The 14,021-nt window shown below is 48.6% G+C and overlaps 1 protein-coding gene across 2 annotated transcripts in view; it reads left to right on the forward strand.

The window, feature by feature from the left end:
• FANCD2 (FA complementation group D2) overlaps positions 1–14,021 on the forward strand; it is a 171,667-nt gene that overhangs the window by 48,522 nt on the left and 109,124 nt on the right. For both annotated transcript variants that reach the window (XM_077822553.1, XM_077822554.1), the window contains 3 exons: positions 1,336–1,467; positions 5,011–5,118; positions 7,756–7,865. In XM_077822553.1, the coding sequence (XP_077678679.1) occupies positions 1,336–1,467; positions 5,011–5,118; positions 7,756–7,865 (350 nt within the window). The remainder of the gene's footprint in view (positions 1–1,335; positions 1,468–5,010; positions 5,119–7,755; positions 7,866–14,021) is intronic.

Here is a 14,021-nt window from a genome sequence, read left to right on the forward strand (position 1 = left end):
GACCAGCCTCTGCATAGGAAGGCTACTACCAGCTCCTCAGGCATGCACCCCCTTTGAAGTATAAACCCAAAATTATACCGTATTGCGTGGCACACGGAACTGTACAGTGTAAGCTCATAAAATTCACCCCCTCTCTCAATTTGGAAAGGATTATGCAACAGCCTTTTGCCCCTGAGTTATGATTCCCACACACTTCACTCCAACTCACTGGTTTAGATAAAGCAAAAACAAGTTTACTAGCTACAAAAGATAGATTTTAAGTGATAGCAAACAAATCAAAGCAGATTACCTAGAAAATAAACAAAAAACACAAACTAAGCTTAATACATTAAATAGATTCGATATGAATAGCAGATTCTCACGCTAAGAGATGATACAAGGAGGCTGCAGATTCTTAAGGGGCAAGCTGCACTTGCTTTACAGCTTGGAATCCCCAGTTGTTTCATTCACAGGCTAAAAATCTCTTTAGCCTGCGTCCAGCACTTCCTGCAGTTCAGTATTTGTTCTTCAGGTGTTTTCAGGAATCTTCTTGTGTGGGGAGCGAAGAACACTAGATGATGTCGCTTCTTATATAGCTTTTGCATATGGCGGGAACACTTTGTTCTCAAAGTTTGGTTCCCAGAGCAGTCTGTGGAAAAATACTGACATCCCAAGATGACATGTGGTCTCATAACGTGTCCTTGTAGAGTCATAGCAGCCATCACACACAGGCTGTTTGGAGCTTTTAGAGGAAGGCTCACCAGGTGGGAGATAAGCTTCTCCTAAGGCCTACTGTTTTTTCCTAATGGCCCATTACTCTGAATAGGCCCTTCCCCACCCACTATCTAGACTGAAAGCATTTTTTCTACTGGGCATTACCCAGGTGTAACTACATTTGCAATACAGATACATAGTCAATATTAATCACGTCAGATACAAAAATGATACATGCATACGCATAAGATAATCATGTTTAGCAAATCATAACCTTGGAGTGACACCTTGCATAAAATACATTATAATTATGTCCTAATCATATCATAATAATATCACTGCAAAGAATATGGGGTGCAGTGTCACACCATATACAACTGCATACCTATGGAAGCAGTCTCAAAGGATGGAATAATCCACAATATTAAAGCTGTGCTGAGCCCAAGGCAAAAGAGGTGAATTCTCATCTAAGCTCATGGAACCCTAGCCCTTTCCTTTAATTTATGGTGGACTGTTATTTGGTTGCCATCTTATATGGTGTAGCATAATACTTTGTTGTTGTTCCAAGGGTCTTCTGGTACAGAACAGATATTTTTTTTATTTGCTTTTCACTGTTGGTTTCTTGTGGGGTTTTTCCTTCAGGAAGTTGTGAGTGCATTGGTGACTCACATTTGTGGTGGAAATGATGTAGAAGTGGATATTTCTCTGGATGTGCTCACTGACCTGGTGACTCTGCATACCTCCTCATTGATTCGCTATGCCACCTTTGTGAAGGTAGTGTATCTGTTTGTGAATGGTCCACACTTAGGGCTTGTCTATAGGATGAGGTAGTGTGTGGAAAGCAGGGTGTTGTAACAGGGTAGGTTGCCTCCTGGGCACCCCATCGTGGCCAGAGGTTGCTCTACAGTGCCCTTCCTTTGTTTCCTCTTTTTCAGGGCCCCTCAAAAATGCCACAGTCATTCTCATCCAATTATAGCCTTTCTTGGGGATCTGTTTTTTATTCACACAGTACCAAAAACAAATACAAAAAAAATCTTTCACCCAGCCTTAAGCTGGGCACAACCACTCCTTCCTGAGGTACTGCCCCTTCCTGGTCTCAGAGCAGCTGGAGAAAATGCAAGGCTTCACTTCCCTTCTCCCAAAAGAAAATCAAAACTTTCAGCTGGGTCTTGTTTCTCAGCCCCAACTCCTGTCCTCGGGGATCACTGCAGATACCCTCTCTCCCTGCAGCTTTTCTCTGCAGTTCCCCTTCCAGCTCTGCCCTCACTGGAATACACTCTGACCCTTTATAGCCCAGGTGCAGCACTTGCACCTCTGATTAGCTCAGCTGGGAGCACCTGGTCTAGCACAGGGGAACTGACCTGTTTTAATCACAGGGCCCAGCTGTCCTGTTACAGGTGTAAATCTACAGTACTCCAATGTGTCATGCACTAACTCTGTGGACCCTGCTGCTGCACACTAGAAGTTCTCTAGTGTGATTTGACCTACTGCTGTTTCATGTTGGGGATAAGAGCTTGGGAGTATAGGGGAGTGGGAGGATAAGAGTAGGGGTGAGGACGAGGTAAGGGGGTGGGGAGGATAAGAGTAGGGGTGAGGACAAGGTAGGAGCCTGGGAGGCGATATGGAGAGAGTGCAGGAAATGGAGGTAGGTGCGGGAGAGAACGACAAGCTTGTGGGAGTACAGGGCCAGAAAGTTGTAGAGCACATTCTCATCTAGAACTTGGAATTGAACCCAAGAGTCCTGAGTCTCTAGATTCATCTGCTTTCTGGCAGATAGCTCTGAAACCCACTGGCAAATGTGTGTCTCATCTTCCTCTAGTGCCTGACCCACACTGAGAATAACAACCTCCTGATGCTACCAGTTACTTCGTTAGTGCAAGTGATTAGAGGTCTGTGCTGTGGATCTCAAGATCCAAATCCTGTGATGACCCAAGTTGGGGGATCAATATGATTCCTTGTGATGGAATTTCTGTTTTTTGTGTTTTAAAAAAAACAAACAAATTGCATTTTAAAAAAAGTTGGTAAAAGAACATTAAGGTTCTAAAGTCCAGCCCTCAAAAGTTAGAAAGTGTCAGAAAAAAGGTTGCCCATGCAATCTTAATTCGGTTTCTTTGTGCATATGCATTATAATGGTCTTGGCTAACAGGGACAGAACCACTGCCAATCCTGTACCCTGAATGGGGCCTACACAAAGGACGACCAAATTAAAGTTGTATATGCAGTCTTAAATCAAGCATTTCCAAACTGAGAGTGGCTTGACTTTGCAGTCATAATGTTCTTTTTAATGTAAGGTTTTAGTATGTAACTTGCTAGGATTTTTAAAAAGGAAAATGGGGAAAAAAAATCAGAAATTCTTTCATGAGGAACCATGTTGATCTTTGCATGTGCTGACCTTTGTATCCACAGCAAAGACCTCTACCATTCTAGCTAAGGAACAACTGTTAGACTCAGAGGATAACAGCCTAATACCCTCTGTGGACCAATCATGTGGGGGAATGCAGTGCACCTTTGCAAGTAACTTACATAATTATTTACTAGACAGCAGAGGAATGTTGGGAATGCTGGAGTCTATTCTTGGCTCTGGAGGGGAGTATGGTCTAGTGGTTATAGACAGCACAGCAAAGCACTTAGATTTGGCACATTGTGGCTGAATGGGTGAGGCTTGGCTCTGCCATGTTAGAGACCCATGTTCTATTCTCAGCTCTGCCACGTGTGACCTTGTGCAACCTCTCGCTTACCCCCTCATTAAATGGAGGGAAATTATATATGCCTGCCTCTGGAGGTAGGGCTGTTAGGATTTCCTCAATAATAAGGGCCCTGAAGAGTATAGACATAACACTAGTTAGTGGAAAAGCTGAAACTAGAATTCATGGTCTCCTTCTACTGCCGGCCCATTACACCCTCCCCTAAGCCAAACTGCAGGATAGCAGCAGTAGTGCATCGCAACCGACCCAGAGTTTTAGCTTTATGCCTAATCTGTATGAGGCTCAGTGGAGTCTGGGGAGCATATTTTGTGCATTAGGCAGGTGGTGAGCTCTGTAGAGGTCGAGGATTCTTAGTGTATTTGGCACATAGGGATCTCTATGAGGATAGAGCATGCTCAGCACAGACAGAATGTTCAGAGATTTTAGCAAGAATCCTCCATAAAGCTCTACTGAGCATGTGCAATTGGCACTTTTGGGAGGCTTATAATTTGATACATTTCATGGGGACACCAAATGGCAACTCTTTGACCCCAAGATCATCCCCTGCAAATTCCAAGTTCCTGCTCCAAATCACGGACTTGCTAGTGCTTTTCAGAGAAATAGTTGGATAAAAATATTAACATGAGCAAAATTACCAAGTAGTGGAAAAACTAGCCTAGTTCTGGGAAACAATCATTTTCATAAAGGAAAAAAAGTAGCTTGAGGCAGAGTCCAGGTGTAGAAAATTCCAATCTAAACCGTTACAATTTGGCAAAGTTATGAGCAATTGAAAACAGAGGCTTGAAATGGAAAGTGTTAGGCAACCTTAGCTGTAGGCATCTCTACCAGAATATTAGTTTTTGTCAAGATCCAATGGTTGAATCACCTTTTATCAGTTTTGAGTTTGGCACCTTCCAATGTCATTGAACTCCCCCTCTTATCACAAGAACAAGGAGCAAACAGCCCTCCTAATCTTCGTTCTCTAGATCATTCACTGTTTTATAGACTTTTGTCATGTCCCTTTTTGTCTGTCCGCTCTGTAGGGTAACAACCCTAGTCTTTTCAATTTCTCTTCCTAGGAGAATTTCTCCAGGCACTCACTCATTCTTGTCACCCTTCTCTGAACCCCTGTTAGTTCTGCAATATCCATTCAGCGATAGGGTGTCAAGTGCTGCACATAGTATCCAGATGAAGCCACACCACTGATTTATAGAATGGCATTATATCATTTTCCATATTATTCTCCATCCCACCATGATCATTAATGCACTTGGGACCTGCTTTGAAACTAGGATCAAAGCCTTAAAGTGGCAATGGAAGCAGACTGGGTGTCAGTAGAAGGACTCGAGCACAGATTTAACATGCTTCTGGTGACCAAAGTCATGGAAGAAGCGGGCAGCTACATTTTGCATGTCTTCACTTTCAGCCTCAGTCATGGGGAATTGCAGTAATGTAGCCCACAGATGACATATGAATGGATGCTTCTTTAATTTGAATGCACAGTAGTAGCTTTCTCCTGAGTATATGCAAAAGAGAAAAGTAAATTCTTGTTACTGACAATCAGGTGTGCTATTTGGAGTGTGAGAAGGGCCTGTCAGGGTATTATGGCTATTTTGACACTTCTCTATTACAGAACATTTTAGACTATACGGAGAAGCTGAATCCACAGCAAATCCGGAAACTCTTCTACATTCTTGGCGAGTTGGCATTCAGCCAGAGGCAGGAAGACAGCTATATTCAGGTGAGTGGAGGGGGAGAGAGACAATGCGGGCAGGAAGGAAACAAATCCCTGGTCTTTCTCCCGTTGCTGCTCTAGTTTGCAGAGCTTGTGTGGTGTGGAGACAGCAGCAGCAGTCTCCAGGTGCATGATGGTGCAGCCTATACAGCCCTCCTCCATGTGGGGATTTCTGGTGCACAGTACCTTTTTAACTTTAAAATTTCCTCCCCTCACCCTCCCTTTGCCCCCCCAAGTTTGATGGTTGTGAGCCCGTTTCCTGCTCCAGACTTTTTTCCTGTGGAGCTCATTCCTCTTCCACAGAGGAGGAACTCCCTGCTGCTACCGCACACCTGATTAGCTCCACTGGAGAGACACTGCCTGCACACATCCTGAGGGGCACAGCAGCAGAACTTGACATCTACACACCTTAGGAATCCTTCAGGAAGCATAGCTCAGCTACTGCACCCCCAATAGGTCTGCTGCGGGAGAGCCTCTCTCTAAACCTTCTCTCTTAAGGTTTGCAAGACAGAAACAAAACAGATTTCGCCCCTGAAGAGTTACCTTCCTCAAAGGAGTATTTTCTCTGCTGCATCGAAGTGTTAGACTTCAGAGCTTTGTTATCTGTAGTTTGATATCTAAAACTCTAGAGGACAAATGTGTGTTACCAAATCCATTTTATGTCTGAATTGACTTCCAGCTTATTATACAGCATCCTAGGGAACTAGTCAATTACAATGTAACAACAGCATGTTCAAATACATAGGTCTGAATTTTCATACCCGTCAATGAGGCAATGGTCAGGCAAAAGTAGCTGAAAAATCTTGTGAAAATTGGAAGTTGTGAGATCTGGGCTTAGAAACAGTATAGAGCCTCCAAATAAAAAATATTCTTCTACACACTTTCATTAAATAACTAGAACAAAGGTCAAAACAAGCCTAATTTTGGAACGTTGGTTGCATCTTTAACTGTGGGTGTGTGGCCAGTGTCCCCATAGTAAAGGAGGTCACTGTCACGTTCCAGAGTGCAACCCAGACAGTGAGAGGCTGTGTCACTGCCTGCCCTGTATTCTGAGTGCTTTGAATGCTCTGCTGCTGTGATTCACCACCAGGACAAGCCTACAGACAAGCACGCACTGAGTGTCTCTGTGTTAAGCAGTTCTCACTCCAGCAGCCTGTCTACAACACAACAGCCCTACTCTACGTTCTGTCACCCGGTTACCTTATGCAGGGGTGACCCCAACACACTCCCTGTCCCAAATTTCCCCAAAATCATCTGCTCTGAAGTATCCAGTCCTCTCCTGGAATGCTCAGAGAAATAATGTTTGTTTGCTCCTCTAAAATGACAAAATGTGCTCAGCTTATCACTTTAACTGGAGTAAACTATCACTTCAGTTCAGACACAGCACTGGGTCAGTTGAGATTAAAAGTAAAACAAGTTTATTAATAAAAGGAGATGGGATTTTAAGTAAGTTCAGATATCAAGGATAGTGTTAGAAATGATTACAAGTAAATAAAAGTGAAAAACACTGTCTAGTGGCTAAGACTTCACTCAACAAGCTGCAGTCTTTGTTCAAGATAGTTTGCTTACCAATCTACCTTACAGCAACATGGATGAACACCCGTCTGATCAGGATCTCCCACAAGGTCCAAAGTGCTTGGTTTCTTTGTCTTCTTAGGTGAAAGATCACTTGAGGTTCTTTGCCCCTCTTTTATAGTTCAGTGAACCTTTTAAATGGATTCTTCTGAAGGGTTCCCCTAAAGCAAAGTTCATTCAAGCTGTGAGGTAGGCGACATGGAGTCTCCTGATAAAGGACATTCCATGCTGGGTTTTTCCCCTGCTGGTGTTTGCTAAATTGCAAATTGATCTGTTCCTACACTCCCCTCTCCCTGCCATGATGCTGAGTGGTTATCTCTTCCCCTTATTGGCTTGCTGGTCCCGTTTACCTTTTATGTAATTTGCATTCCCATTGATTCTTAATGTAACTTGGAAATAACTTCAGGATGGCAGAACCACATTGTTATATCTAGTGTGGGGTAACTTCAGCCCTGTCTGGCAGGCACACTTTTTGATAACATAATCCCTAATATATTTGTAATTTTGAATTTGTCCTCCATACATACACCACCCAATGATATTGATGATAAGTAAGGTTTCTGAGTAACAGCCGTGTTAGTCTGTATTCGCAAAAAGAAAAGGAGTACTTGTGGCACCTTAGAGACTAACCAATTTATTTGAGCATAAGCTTTCGTGAGCTACAGCTCAAATAAATTGGTTAGTCTCTAAGGTGCCACAAGTGCTCCCTTTCTTTTTGATGATAAGTAAGCTATTAGCTTTCTACTGATATCTTATATGACACCTTTTAGATGCAGTTTATGACATTAGGGAGTTGGGGTACACTCAACTGGACAGGCCAGCTGAAACTCACTGTCCTCTTGCTTTGGGTTGCTGTTAGAGTCAGTCACAACATGTGTTTTTCCTGACAAGGATGTACTTCCCATGGTCTGGCTGCCCCGTTGTCTGGAGGAAATTAACAGGGAAGTAAATGAGCTCTATTGCAAGTTTTGAGTGTTGAAAAGTGAGATGTTCACAGCAGTACCATTAACACACACAAATGCATACATGGTGACTACTTGTAATGCCTCATTCTCCTTCTCTCTGCAGGACGATATGCATATGGTGATCAGGAAGTGGTTGTCTAGCACTGTTCCTAAGTATAAACAAATGGGGATTATTGGTGCTATTACCGTGGCAGGCAGCATGGCAGCAAAGAGGTGAGAAAGGAATAGAACCTGTCAATTGTCATTTAACCTGCTCTAGCCAGCCTGATATAACCAGAGCTAGTAAGAGGGGAGGAGAAAGGGGACAGTCACATCGTTTGTGATCGTCACTCTAAGGCTCACTGGAAGAAAACCACCGAAAAACATTCTTTGCACACGATTGTCCCGTGTATCCTTTAAAAATATGCTGTCCTGCTGCTGGTCCTGCCACTGCTTTCCTGATGATGCTGATTCTGAGATGCATGGATCAGCATCAGAAGGAGTTGTGACTGGAAAAGATTTGGGGTTGTGGTAGATAGTCAGTGCAACATGAGCTTTTGTGGCTAATGCAATCCTTGGATATAAAAAAAGTTGATTCTTGAGTAGAAGTAGAGAGGTTATACGACCTCTGTATTTGTCACTGGTGTGACTGCTGCTGGCATACTGTGTCCTGTTCTGGTGTCCAAAGTTCAAGATGGATTTTGATAAATTGGAAAGGGTTCAGAGAACAAAAATGATTATAGGATTGGAAAACATGCCTTATAGTGAGACACTCAAGGAATTCAGTCTATTTAGTTTATCAAAAAGAAGGTTCTTCTTCGAGTGCTTGTTCACATTGGTTCCAATCAGGTGTGTGCACATGCACGTGCATGATGGCCGGAAGATTTTTCCCGTAGCAGCATCCGTCGGGTCGGCCTGGGCGCCCCCTGGAGTCGCGCCCTTATGGCGCCTAATATATAGCCCGGCCGACCTGCCACCCCTTCAGTTCCTTCTTACCCCCAGTGACGGTGGCTGGAACTTCCCTTGGCTCTTGATCAGCAAGTTTTCTTTGTTATTCTGTGTATATAGTTAGTTAGTGAGTAGTACCAATTTAAAGTTTAGTATAGTATTGTAGTTGGGGGTTCCCGCCCCCCGCCCAACTCTGGCCTCGGCACCGTGGCATGTCGCTGTCCCCGGGATTTAAGAACTGCGTGGCTTGTGCCAAGTGCATGCCTAAGAGTGATCTGCACTTTTCGTGTCTTCGGTGCCTGGGGGAGACTCATCAGAAAGATCGTTGCAAGATCTGCCACGAGTTCCGCCCGAGAACACTTAAAGAATGGGAACAGCAGCTGAAGGTGATCCTCATGGAGGCAGCCTTGTGCCCCCACTCTGACCTGGGCTCAAGATACCCAACCCCGATGGTGTCATCCTCGACACGGAGCGCCCCAGTGCTGTTGACGACTTCAGCGCTGAGGAAGGACTCCTCCAGGGACGCTCAGCATCACCTTCTGATAGTAGTCACCGCTCCCATTCACTGGTGCCTCAAAAGAAGAAAAAGCCAGACTACCATTCTCCAGCTAAGCCTCGAGAAGTGCGACCCCAGGCGGGCCACTCCTCGGCGTCTCCTTCCAGGACTGTGTCGACTCCTATCCAGGTGAGGCAGTCGAGTCTGGCCCCACCTCGATCACCGGCGCCTATGCAGCAGCTGCAGCTCCCGTCCACGCTGGAAGCGTACCAGGCCGCCAGAGATCGCCTCCACCTGATGGCACCATTCTCACCTGCCAGAGAGGAACCCTCAGTGCTGATGGAGCCCCGTCCTCTGGTGCATTCTAAGGGACAGCCAGCTATGATGTCGAGGCACTCCCCTTTGCCTTGTCCATCGGCATCTATACACTCCGACAGAGAGCCTTCCTACTCCCTGTGCTCTCGCTGTTCGAGACACCGAGGATCGGCTCCTCCGTGGTCTTCAGTGTCTGAGACCTCAGTGTCAGAGCCCGACTCCTATCGCTCAAGTAGGAGAAGAAGCCGGAGAGCGAGGTCCGGCAGAGGCAGAAGGGAGCATCAGGTGTGGCCTCTGCAGTGGCAGAACCTGCCTCAGTGGCCCTTCTGGACTCCCTGGGCTTATCACCAGGGTTAGGGAGGAACCCAGGGCCCATGCTCAACAACGTCTTCAGTCACCTCCGCCACTTATGTACCGCATTCCGCTGTGCATCCGCATCCAGTGCCTACGGTCCCGACGCCTTTTCCTCCAGCACTGTCGTTGACTCTGGCACCATGCTTGGCTCCGACTTCGGCACCGACCTTCATAACGTTGACACACCCATCTCCCATGCCTGCACCGTTGTTGACATCGACCTTGATGCAGGCACCTACGGCCCAGGTTCCGATGTTGGCACCAGGCCCCCCGACCCCGGCGGCTCCTGTGAGTGTGTCGATGCAGCTCCCTCCTGTGAGACTGATACCATCGCCGCCTATCGCCCCGGCACCATCATTGGCACCACCTCCAGCGCTGCCCCGGGAGTCATGTGACCCATCCAGGGCAGATGGCAGGGAGCTTCCACCACCAGCACATGCTTCCTCCTCTTTGTCGGCGGATGAAGCGTTGGCAGGGACGTCCATAGTCCCTGCAGTAGAGGACAACAGAGTTTTACAGCAGTTGTTCCGCAGGGCTGCCCAAGACTTGGGCATCAAGGCCGAGGAGGTGGTTGAGGACACAGATCCCATGGTGGACATCCTAGCATCCTCGGGGTCCTCACGGGTAGCATTACCCCTCATAAAGACAGTGGTGGACACCATCAAAACTCTATTGCAGACGCCATCATCTCTGCCACTGTAGTGAGGTGGTGTGGCTCCGTGCCTCCCCGGAGAGGGACGAGCCCATCCAGGTGCTGGAGTAGGCGGAGCCAGGGAGCTCTGAGCCTGCCCCTCAGCAGGTCAGGCGGTGACCCGAAAGTATAAAAACTCACCCTCAGAGCTCACTGAGGGCCTAGCTTCTGGGGAGGCCAGATGCCTCCAGCCTGGCCCGTGACTGGGAAGCCCCTGCGGCCCAAGGTGCGTGCCAGGAGTTGTTGGACCGGCCCTGCGGCTGCTACCCGGAGGAGTTGCTGGACCTGCCCTGCGGCCGCTACCCTGAGGAACCCATGGTGCTGGACGCCCTGGAGGACACTGCCTGGACCCAGGTACCCCAAGAGGGGGGATTAGGAAGTAGCCCGGGGACAGCCGACCCTAGTCTGGCTGTAACACTGCCAGAGCCCATGTCAGTGTGTTGCGGCCAGGATCCCCACTGACACAGCAGCAGGTCTTCTGCTGCTGCTAGGGCCCCGGGCTGGGACTCAGTGGAGTGGGAGGGCCTGCGTCCCCCCTGCCACCCAACTCGTGGGTGGCAGTCTCCCCCTCTTCCAGGTCCTTTAGGGCCTGGGCCTGCTAAAATTGAACTATTTGCTCAGCCCCTGCCTGAGGGCCTGAGCTACTGACTTGGTTGCTCCACCCTGATCCAGGGCCTGGGTCTATTTCTGCATACTGTTTGCTACTGCTCAGCCCCTGCCAGAGGGCCTGAGCACCTGACTCATTGTTGCCCCGCCTTGACCTAGGGCCTGGGCTTACGGTGCTTGTTTCAGTTGCCGCAAGGGCCGCCGAGGGAGACTCCCAAGGCTGGACTAATTTCCTCAAACATTATCTGTATGTCGTGAGTCGGCGTGGCTCCCCACCGCCCCGGAGAGGGTCGAGCCCCGGCTGGCTGCATTACAGCCACCCACTGCCAAACACAATGAGTGCCGGAATTTTATCCCCTCCAGAGGCTTTGAGCATCTCTACTCCCATCCACCTCCGGACTCGTTGATCGTCAATGCGGCTAACCAGCGGGAGAGACAAGATTTCCAAGGTCCTTCCCCAAAGAATAGGGACGCTAAATGACTGGACCTCGTGGATAGGAAAATCTACTCCACTGGTGGTCTACAACTCTGTATTGCTAACCGGCAGGCCATTGAGAGCAGGTACTCTTATAACACCTGTGCTTCCATGGCTAAGTTCACGGAGCTCGTCCCTTCGGACTCTCGATCAGAATTCACCGCCTTGGTGGAAGAATGGAAATTAGTCTTCTCCGCTTCGCTGCAGGCAGCCTTAAACGCTGCAGAAGCTGCCACAAGAGTCATGGCGACAGGGATGGCTATGTGACAGGGGGCCTGGTTGCAAGTCTCGGTTACCCTACTAAGTCCAACAAACGATTCAGGACCTCCCGTTTGAGGGTGAGTCCGTTTTCAGAGAAGACGGACAAATGGCTCCACAGCCTAAAAGATTCCTGAGCCACCCTCAGATCCTTGGGCTTGCATACCCCCACCACACAGTGCAGACCCTTCCGCCCACAACCTCTGCAAAGGTTCCAACAGCAGAACTGCCAGGACAGCTCTAGAAGGAGGAACTGGAGTGGTAGGAGAAGGCAACATCCCTCCATTAACCAAGGCCAGCCCAAACCGGCATTTTGAAGGTGCAGTCGAGGACGGTGCACCAGACCAGAGACTGGATTCACGCTGTCTTACCTTTTCCTCCCCTATCCCCTTTCTACCGTGCATGGTCCCATACAACTTCGGACCGTTGGGTGCTTCGCACAGTAGAGAGGGGATACTCCATCCAATTCTGTGCCCTCCCGCCCTGCCTCCCCCCTTCCCCATCCCTCTTCAGGGACCCTTCTCACAAGCAACTTCTCGTTCAGGAGGTTCAATCACTCATAGCGCTAGGGGCTGTGGAGGAGTTTCCACTGGAGCACAGGGACAAGGGTTTCTATTCCCGCTATTTCCTAATGCCAAAGGCGGCCTAAGGCCTATCCTGGACCTGCATGGCCTCAACAAGTTTGTGAGGAAACTCAGGTTCCGCATGGTCTCCTTGACCTCTATTATCCCTTCATGGGATCCAGCAGACTGGTACACCACCTTCGACTTGAAGGACACGTATTTTCACATAGCAATAGCGCAAAACCACAGAAAGTACCTCAGGTTGTGGTCAGCGGTTCCCATTACCAATTTAGAGTCCTCTCTTTCGGCCTGTCAGCAGCACCTCAAGTCTTCACCAAGTGCATGGCAGTTGTTGCCGCCTTTCTGTGAAAACATCAGGTACAGGTGTTCCCATACCTCGATGACTGGCTGATCAAAGGCCGATCCAGGGCTCAGGTGGCATTCATCAGAGCCACTTTTGAGAATCTGGGCCTCCTACTCAACGAGGCGAAGTCGACTCTGTCCCCCTCTCCAGAGGATAGAGTTCATAGTGGCGGTTCTGGACTCAACCCAAGCCAAAGCATTCCAGGCCCTTGACGCCATGATCCAGGGACTCAGGTAGTTCCCCACAACCACCGTGAGAGATTGTCTCAAACTGCTTGGCCTGTAAATATGTGGTTTGACACACCAGACTCAGGCTTCGGCCACTTCAGTCATGGCTTGCGTCAGTGTACATACCCGCCCCTTTGGACAGGATCGTGACCTTGACTCGCTCCTGTGGTGGATGGACGCTCAGCAGGTGTGCTCAGGAGTCCCCTTCACTGCCCCACAACCATCCCTGATGCTAGTAACAGGTGCGTCAGATTTGGGGTGGGGGGCTCATTTGGGGGACCACAGGACTCAGGGCCTTTGGTCACAGTCAGATCTCTGTCTTCATATTGCCTAGTGTGTCAGTCATTCCACCCATATCTAGCAGGTTGATGTGTATCGGTCATGACGGACAATACGACCACGATGGTCTATATCAACAAACGGGGGTTCATGCTCCTCTCCCCTCTGCCAGGAAGCCTTCAGGTTATGAGACTTTTGTATAGAGCACTCAGTTGATCTACAGGTGTCGTACCTTCTGGGGTCCAGAACGAGCTGGCGGACAGCTTCAGCAGGTTTTTTCACAGCTGTGAATGGACGTCACCTGGACATCACATCGTCGCTCTTCCAGAGGTGGGGCTGTCCTCTGACCTACCTCTTCACCATGCGACGCAACAGGAAGTGTCAGCAGTTCTGCTCCTTCCAGAATCATAGTCCGGGCTCCACAGTGGACGCGTTTCTCCTCCATTGTGGGGGTCCGCTTCTATACGCCTTCCCACCCATATCACTCTCCACAAGGTCTTGCTCAAGATCCGCAGAGACTGGGCTTGGGTTATTCTCATAGCACCAGCCTGGCCCCGCCAGCATTGGTACATGTCTCTCCTAGACACGTCAGTGGGAGCCCCGATTACCCTGCCGCTTTTCCCGGACCTTCTCGCACAGGATCATGGGTGGCTCCAGCACCTGAACCTGCAGTCGCTGCATCTCACAGCCTGGAGGCTCCATGGCTGAACCCGTCCAAGCTCTCCTGTTCAGAACAAGTCAGACAGGTTCTCTTGGGCAGTAGGAAACCCTCCACTAGGGCCACGTACCTGGCCAAGTGGGAGAGATTTTCAGT

Source organism: Eretmochelys imbricata, chromosome 7 (genome assembly GCF_965152235.1).
Source record: "Eretmochelys imbricata isolate rEreImb1 chromosome 7, rEreImb1.hap1, whole genome shotgun sequence".
NCBI classification, from domain to species: Eukaryota; Metazoa; Chordata; order Testudines; family Cheloniidae; genus Eretmochelys; species Eretmochelys imbricata.